This window comes from Aquila chrysaetos, chromosome 1 (genome assembly GCF_900496995.4).
Source record: "Aquila chrysaetos chrysaetos chromosome 1, bAquChr1.4, whole genome shotgun sequence".
Classification (NCBI taxonomy): domain Eukaryota; kingdom Metazoa; phylum Chordata; class Aves; order Accipitriformes; family Accipitridae; genus Aquila; species Aquila chrysaetos.
In genome coordinates, this window is record NC_044004.1 from 26,261,705 (window position 1) to 26,270,223 (window position 8,519).

Sequence of the window (8,519 nt, forward strand, 5' to 3'; positions counted from 1 at the left end):
CCAGCCACATGCTGGCTGTTGCAACTATGCCATGCCAAGGTAAGAAATCAGATTATCGTCTATGAAGTTTCTAGAGCACACAGAGATAACCCATCTGCTTTACAGCAATTGGACCCCACGCCAAAGCAACTCAGCCATAACCGCCCGCCACCTCTTGCTTCAGCAGCTTTGGTGCACCAGGGTCAACATACACCAATCTCCACTTCCAGGACAATGAGAGGAGAATTAAACTCCTGAACTTAAGGAGCAAAACATGTATTTCTTGTTCTGGAGCACGCCTGCCTTGCAGCATTAGGAACACACATCTGAGCTCTTGTGGCTGGTGAAATAACAGTCCTGTTGTGGGAGGAGGACGCTCAGTGTACGCAAAGCTATTTGGTCATGCTGCTTGCCTCAGCTGACAAGCTGCTGAGACTACACTGCTGCCAGCGTGATTCAGTGAATTACAAATTAGCTCAGATAACTTCTGTGCTCCCACTGAAAAGCAGACATGTCTCCCGATGGCTGTCCCCCCTCACCAAGTAACACAGGACTCAGCTGCGCTGCCCATCTGTGTTGCCCCTGGACGTCTCAGCTCTGCTGACTGTGGATCTAGCTGCACAGCTGGTGATGAATCCACCAGGTTCAAAGTTGAACGGCTTCTTAGAATCACAGAATCATTTCTTGCCAAAGCTAAAGGGATCAACATGAGTGCTGACTCTTCCTCCTGTTGGCTCGCAACACCCAGCCGTTGCACTGTCAGACAGTTCCCTGATAGAAGTTTGTCATGACTTTCGCTAGGCAGAGAGAAGATGCTCTGCTGCAGGTCAGACAGTCTTTCCATCAGGTTAGCAGGACTTCTTCCAAGGCGATGGTACGATGACTGCACGCTGCCTGTTGCAGGCAGCAATTCCAGTAACTCTTTGCGTGCAGTTTGCGTCAAGCACCCGTGAGTGACACCAAGGAACGCACTCACATAGTCTGTAGGCACACGTGATGCCGGCTGGGTTCAGGCGCAACGCTGCTCCTACCAAATTACTGGAGCGAGCATGGCTGCTGCTTCGGCTTTTGTAGCCCGAGTGAGGGGGAGGTTATCTGAACTGGAACAAGCCTGAACCAACCTTTTGCTGTGGTCCCACTCGTTTCTTTACAAGCAGCTGCAAATGCCAAAAACTTGCTCATTTCCTTTCAGACCACAGAAAATAAGGCCTGGAACTTGCCTTGAGTGAGAGATGTTCCTACTCTGAATTAAAGTATTCTAGTAAGTCAGGTTTGTGAAAGCAGTCATCCTGCGGGTCACCACAGTGACTTGGTGCTAAGGAATCTTGGATGGGAGCCGTGGGACTGGCCACCTTCACAGCTAGAAGATCACAGAGTGTGAGATTGAAGGGAGAAACTGGGTCGCTCACCCCCTTTGGTCTCTCATGTGGTAAAACTACAGAAATAAGAAATTTTGGATCCACTCTCCTGACCCAGGCTGTGCAGCAGCGAAGGGAGAGGCTGTCAGCCACCGCCTCTGCTTCTGCACCAGGACTTCCAAGTCCTGCTCCTGAGGAAGTCCAGTCTTGTGTGCTGCCTTCCAGGAAGCAAGGTAAATGGATCCAGGGAATGTCGGGCTTAACTCTTTAAGGAAAGGAAGCTGCTGTTGGTCTTTGAAGTTCAGAAGTATTTTATCTTACTATTTCAGCTTCCCTCTGACTGTTTTGAGTACCTGGGGTACTCATCAGCAGGATGATTCCCTCCTTGTCAGAAATTTAAGCAGGGGAAGGCTTGAAGGGACACATCAAGTGCTGCTGTACAGGACTTTGCTAATTGCTGTTTAACACCTTGCTATTCCCTGTGCAAACCTATTCCTGCACTGAAATACAATTCCTTGGGCTGAGACCAACTACTCTGTGAGTAATGCTTGGTTATCAGCTCTGCACACCTGCAGCCTGGCTGGCACATAGACTTCATGGTCCAGCTGCTTTCGTTTGGACTATTTCCTTGAGCATCAATTTGGGACTTGATTTCCACGCAGAAACCTATTACTGCTGATAAATATAATAATGGACCACACATGCAAGTGAACTAGGATCCACATGGATGACCTCTTGAAGCAAATTTCCTGCGTATTGCAAATGTTTGGTGACCCCAAATCTTTTCAGATCTTTAGAGGAGACAGTTCAGCTGTGATAGCCCCATCAGTTAACTTGAAACTCAAGAGCCAGTCTGATGTTGAACTTGGTCCAACAACATGTGCTAAGTATCTCATGGCTGGAAATACATTTTAGATAAGGATTTGTTATTTATCAGTTCTGAAAATTTAAAGGCTTGTCAGCATGTGCAGAAAAGATTTGTAATGTGTATTATTTTTCCTGTTTAAGATTGCTCTAGAAAACATTATTATTTTGTCTAAAACAACTATTCAGATTTAATTTTGTTGAGCGGTAGAGGTTTAATTTAGTACATTACAAAGTATGTTCTCAGAACAGCCTTCCTGTCTTAACTGTTATGAAAGCTGTGCAGTCCAGGCATCAGAGGACACAAAGAAACAGAAATAAATGTATGTCCGCTAAGAAACAAAGCCACACTTTTATGAAGATGGGAACTTAAAGATGATGATAACTTAGCTCTATGTAACTGAACGTGAAACCTCAGCACCTTTAAATCCTACACTGCATAAAAGCCATAAAGACTGGGTTTTATCGGGCTTCCTTTTATTCTTTATCACACATTAACAAGTGAAAAACTGAACATCAGTTTTCTTATTACAATGAGAGAATCCCCATTCTTATGTAAAATATTTAAAAACTCATAGATGGCCAAGTACAAAGCCCCCACCCTCTTTCTTTGGAATAATTTGCCTTCAATTCCACAGTTTTATATTGATTACTCTTTAATAGATTTTATTTTTAAAGCATCAGAAGAAGTACTAGCAATGCATAAATTATGTATGTATAAAACTTATGCCTGTACTTCTCTGTATTTGTTATAAAGGCTGACAGTTCACAACTACTTGCCATCACAAGCGAGACTGCTGAAATGAGCCCTGGCCTTAGGGGATACTGTTCTTACAGAAAGACATCCATCGCTGAGGCAACTCTGAGCTGTACCACGGGTGCTCTCAGGATTTTGGCAAGGGAGTAGTGGGGGGCAGGCAGAGAAATTCTGTGTGTAGCCTTCTCTGGGGCAAGTTCTGAAAAGAAACCAGTGGGCCACCACTAGACCTTTTCTATAGTTTGTATGCTGCATTTTTGCTCAGCCAATTATGCCCAGCATTAAGTTGTTGCATGAATGTACTGATTTTCTTTGACTATACTGATAATCAACATACAGAAGTAACTCAAATGTCCCCTTAAAAAAAACAGAAGAAAAAAACTCTACATAACTGTTTGTAGAAAGCCAACTGAAAACCCTGCGCTGCGCATGGCACCGAACCTCCAGAAACCCCTTCCAACCTAAATTATTCTGATGATTCCTTGAGTAGCTTGACATTAACTGATTAAAAACTGACCAAAAAAGAAAAGGGAGAAAACCCAACAAACCCCAACAATCATCCACTTCACAAAAATCAAAGCTTTTGGAAATAATTCTGAATATTTGCAAGATTTGTCAAGTCCAGATTTCAAATCATTGTTAGAAGCACACCACTAGGTACCAGAGCTCATTTCTAAAAGAGAGTTTGTTTTTTTAGGTAGCACCTAAAAGCTTCCAACAAAAACATTTTAAATTTGGTTTAAACCAAAATACTGTAACTTTTGCATGAGAGAAATATTGGACCAGAACACTGAAAAGAAACTGCATTATGATCAGTAAATCCATCTTGTGAAATTATTTTAGTTTTAGAAATCAAAACCCTGATGGAAGTGTAATTAAATGCTTTTAAAATCTCCCAGTCTCCCTCTGTCAAAAGCATTTCAAATCCTTCTAGTCAAAGCACTGCAGATTGCTTTAGAAAAAAGAGTTGCATATACTGCTTTGTGAAGAGAGTCCGATTTTCTCTGTTACAGAGGAAAAATAACTGTTACACCAGTTAAACACTCGATAAGGCAGACTTAGTCATTATTCTACAGCACACAACTGCACCCTACCCATTTTAGGAAAGCAAGTAATCTTTATCTAATGTCAACAGTATCCAGCTCTTCTACAATGAATCAAGGGATTTCAGGACAATTTGCAGAAGAGAAATGGGGAACTGAGGCACAGGGAAACAAAGTGAACTGTTCACTGTCACTCTGCAGACCAAACTCCTTCTTCCCATACAACTTGACAAGATAAAGCACTAATTTCACCTAAAAAACCCCTATCTTTTAAACTATGTAACTGTCTGCATTATAACTTCTTTGCTCCATACAATATTTCTATGAACATCCAAGACCATGCACAGATATAGCAAGTAGTTTTCTGTGAAAGAAAATTAAAAAAAAAAAAAAAAAAAAAAAAATTAAAAAGACTGCCACATGACACCTAGAAGCGTTTATTTTATGCAACAAACTTAAATATGATCATGTGTACATAAAAGTGTACACTGTATCTATGCTGAACAATGCCAGGAAACATAATATTGATGCAACAATCTTCTAAAATAAACATTAAAAAATGAGCCTGGACAGGAAGACAAAATGCAAAACAGACTTACTTCCAATCAGCACAATGCTTAAAATTGAGAGCAATCCTAAACATTTCCAACTTTCCTTACAAAGCTGCCAAAGTCCAACTATTTTTAAAAATTGATTTTTTTTTTCTTTACATCAATAATAAAAATCTGGTGACAAACATTATAAAATCAAATGCTGGACTGTCTTTACTCCTTTAAAATTTAGAATATTCCAACAGAACCGCAGGAGTAAAAACACTTAAAAGTGATATATGTTTTTATAAAACAAACATCAATATGTACATTTATTGCAAATTATATTAAACTAAAATGGAGGGAAAATTAAAAAATGAAATGTCTACTTGCGAATTAATAATAATTTTAAGTGATTACTTTCCCACTCTGATAAAAATCAGAAAGCAACATTTATAAAATTGCCACCACATGACTTTTCATAGCAGGGAACTGAAATCTGTACATCTTATTTTTGCAGAAAAGTAGGCAGGCAGAAAGAATTATACATAAAACAGTCTCCAAAAGTAAAGCAAAAAAATTTTTTTGTGATTTTTTTTTTTCCTCTCCTCTAGTCTTGTTTAAAATCCATTCAGTAGACTTCTACTTTTTCTGTGAAACATGGGAATACCTGGCTCTAGAATCATAAATTTGCAATGTCAGTGTAAGGACCTCCTCTGACTTTCTTTAAAAAAAAAAAAAAAAAAAAAAAAAATGCAGCATGAAAATTAATGGTGTAAATACACTTTTAAACTCCAGAATGCAGGAACTGGAACCAAGTGTTAAGCAATTTGCTTAATTATTGACTTTTCATAAAAAAAGTCTCTGGGGAAATAAGTACAGATGCTTTTAGCCTCTTTCTCAAGAGTTTCTGCTTTACATTTCCATTGAGAAGGATTAATTTCACGTGAAAGGGAAGCATAGTTTTCCTTCTGGTTTCAGAGCTGAAAGCTGTGTGTTTTGAAGTAATTTCAGTTCCTGTACAGGAAATTTCTGAATCCTAGTTTTTGCAGAAGCTTGGAGCATGCCTTTATTTGGCCTTCATTTCCTCCCTTTTCAAGCAAGTTTTCTTTTTACCTTTTTGGGGAGGGAGAAAAGGAAATAAAAGTTAATTGTAAGGACATGGAAATTACAACTGATTCTGAATCAAAATCCTACTTATATATTTTACATTTTAGCTTTTACACTCTTTATACTGTGATTCTTCCAATTCCATCTTGTATCTTCTCAACAATTACATAATTAATTGAATATAACTGAAATTCCTTATTGTATAGCACAAATTCCTGATAATCTTGGAAATTCACAAGTTGAATAATAATAATAATTCCATAACCAAGTAATGGTTTTTCAGCATAAACAGAAATACATTTATCCATAGCTTTCACTGGAATCAGAGAACAAGAATGGTAACTTGCTCTAATTAATTGTATTTAATTACCCAGGTTTCTAAAAATAGCCTGTCTTACTTAAGAACAAGCACCACTTCAAATGTTTTTCAAATATTTACAGTAACTTGTACATGTCTACTTAAAAGCAAAAAACCCCTATCAGATATAGCCATTTTTACATACATTTTTCTAGAAGATAGACAAACTTATTTGATTCCTTACTGTATAAGCTACAATAAAACCCACAGAATTTTCCTATACAAGATGCCTGCTACACCTTAAGGAAGCCTCCCTCTGCTATCTCTGTATCCTCAGTATCTTCCTGGCTGCTCCCACAGGCCTTAAAAAGATCCATTGCATTTTGGGAATATTCTGGACTTGAGTCTATCTCCAACAGTGAATCTCCATCACTTCCAAGCACCTGGCTTCTGAAAAACGTTAACAAGGTTTTGGTATTTTTTCCAAGAAACACTGAGGTATTACATATTTTAAAGAAGCTGTCTGATACAGGTGGCTTATTAAAGGCTATGGATAGTGCAACTTTTTATGAAGACTTAAAGAAATCTGATGTATAAAACAAGCACTGCATGGCAGTATACATATATTACCCTCTTCAAAGACTGAACAATTTAATAGTGTATGAACCTTGCTATGAGAGGAAAAGGTAATTCTTTTTGCTCAAGGTTCTCTGTAAGATCTTCAATTTATAAAATCTCTAGCAAGAAACCATTCCAATGATTCTTTCTTCCTTTAGATTAATTTGTGATTTCTTCCAGCACACTGGTTTGCTGACCTTATCTTATTGCTCTACAACTTTGGATACTTGTGCATTAAAATTTTTATTGTATCAGATTCAGCTAAACAAGTTTCTCAGTGTTTATGCGCATTTGTCATTTGTTTATATTGGAAATAAATTATCATCCAAGAGCTGTTTCGTAGTTTACACAGTTCCAAATTCTGCTTTTGGTTTACTTAAAATATATATTATTGTTAATATTAAACAAGCACAGACCCAAAACACCAGAAAAGTATTACAGTTAGAATCATAATTTGTTCTATTTGTTAAAGATGGTTGGTTTTTAAGCCTTTGTTATCAATGAACTGAAGCAGAGCAGAGCACCTGAATTCCTGTGTACCTGGCATTAATGAATGCACTGAAACACCCTCAACTCTTTAGTTCTTTTACACAGCAATGCTAGTAAGGGGAACCAGGATGCAACAGACAAAAAAAATTTGGTGAAAACGGGTTAGATTATCCTGTTCTGACAAAACAAATTCCCTTCTCCAATTCCAGCTGCCCTGGTATTTACTTTGAATAATAGAACACAACACAATATATGTTGGACCATGGTGTTTATAAATCACTGTGATTTAGTTGTGCCCTTTAACTATGCTAGATCTGTTATAATTGTAAATTCAGGGTCTTTCTTGAGACAGGAAAGGCCCACCCCACCCATGTATTATTTTATTTATTTATTTTTACCTTTGTAGATCAATTTGCCTCTGTGCTGCTGCTGGCTTTTTTGCTGTGTCTTGCTGTTTTGGTGCTTTGGCATTACCTGCCTCTAAACTCCCTGGACTTTCTTGACTGACTGCTGCCCTTTTCCTTCCCCTGACAGGTGGTTTACTTGTTTCCTCATTTTTTGCAGTGGCACCCTGAGGTTCAGGTTTGGGTGGACGCCCTCTCCTGGTTTTTGCTGCGAGTGATGGTCCTGTTTCATCTACATTTTTTTCTTCTGGTTTTTGATGAATATTCTCAGTTCCAGATGCTGTTGCTGGTCTTTTTTTCCCACGTTCAGTGCTGTTTCCTTGTGTAGCCTGATCAGAATTAATCTCCTAGAAAATAAAAATAATGAATGTGAAGAAAAAATAGATTCCCAAAGGCAAATTCAAATTGTTACCTCCCTCCAACAGAAACATGAGTTTATAAAACAGTAAGTGTTCTTATAAAACCACATCACATGGCCTTTGGTCTTAGACCTAGTATAAAGTTTTACTAAATGGGATTTTGGACATTAACCTTGCAAAAAGATTTTCTACACTGTGCGTAAGTTTAATATCTACACCCAGTGTTTCTTTTAGTTGCTTGAAAGTGAGATTACAGTAAAACTAATAATCTCAGCTCCTCCCACGATGGTTCTTCAGGACAAGCTCCTTTTACTGCCTCTCTGCCAACTGACAGAAGAGAACCGAGGAAGAGTAGTAATGATTCTGGTACAGCAAATGATATTTACTTCAATATTTAATAATTACTGCAAATTTTGGGACCAGCCTTCAGTGAAGGTGCAGATTACTAAAGCCCTAAATGCCAGTAAAAGGAAAAAAAAAACAAAAACCCCAATGCTTGCAGGGAATAAAGGGAGTAAGACCTAGTCACAAATGAAACTTGCTGTCTTTGTGAATTCTTTGTCATGTCTGAATAGGTATGGCCTACATGGATGTTCTTCTCAAAATGCTGAACAAGGTAATGGAAGGTAATAAATTTCATGAAGCGGTGTCTGTATATGTGAAACAGAAAGGGTGGTGGCAACGTAGGTCTCTACACAGGAAAGTATTCA

The 8,519-nt window shown here is 38.3% G+C and overlaps 1 protein-coding gene across 2 annotated transcripts in view; it reads right to left on the reverse strand.

Annotated features, from left to right (window-relative positions):
- Positions 1-4,422: 4,422 nt before the first annotated feature.
- The window catches only part of PDS5A (PDS5 cohesin associated factor A), an 85,770-nt gene continuing 81,673 nt past the window's right edge, over positions 4,423-8,519 (reverse strand). The window contains exons 32-34 of one of the 2 annotated variants that reach the window (XM_030023477.2): positions 7,445-7,797; positions 6,239-6,389; positions 4,423-5,647 (exon numbers count right to left, since the gene is read on the reverse strand). In XM_030023477.2, coding sequence (XP_029879337.2) covers positions 5,627-5,647; positions 6,239-6,389; positions 7,445-7,797 — 525 coding nt within the window. In that variant the 3' untranslated portion in view covers positions 4,423-5,626. The remainder of the gene's footprint in view (positions 5,648-6,238; positions 6,390-7,444; positions 7,798-8,519) is intronic. The other variant, XM_030023468.2, reaches the window with a different exon arrangement.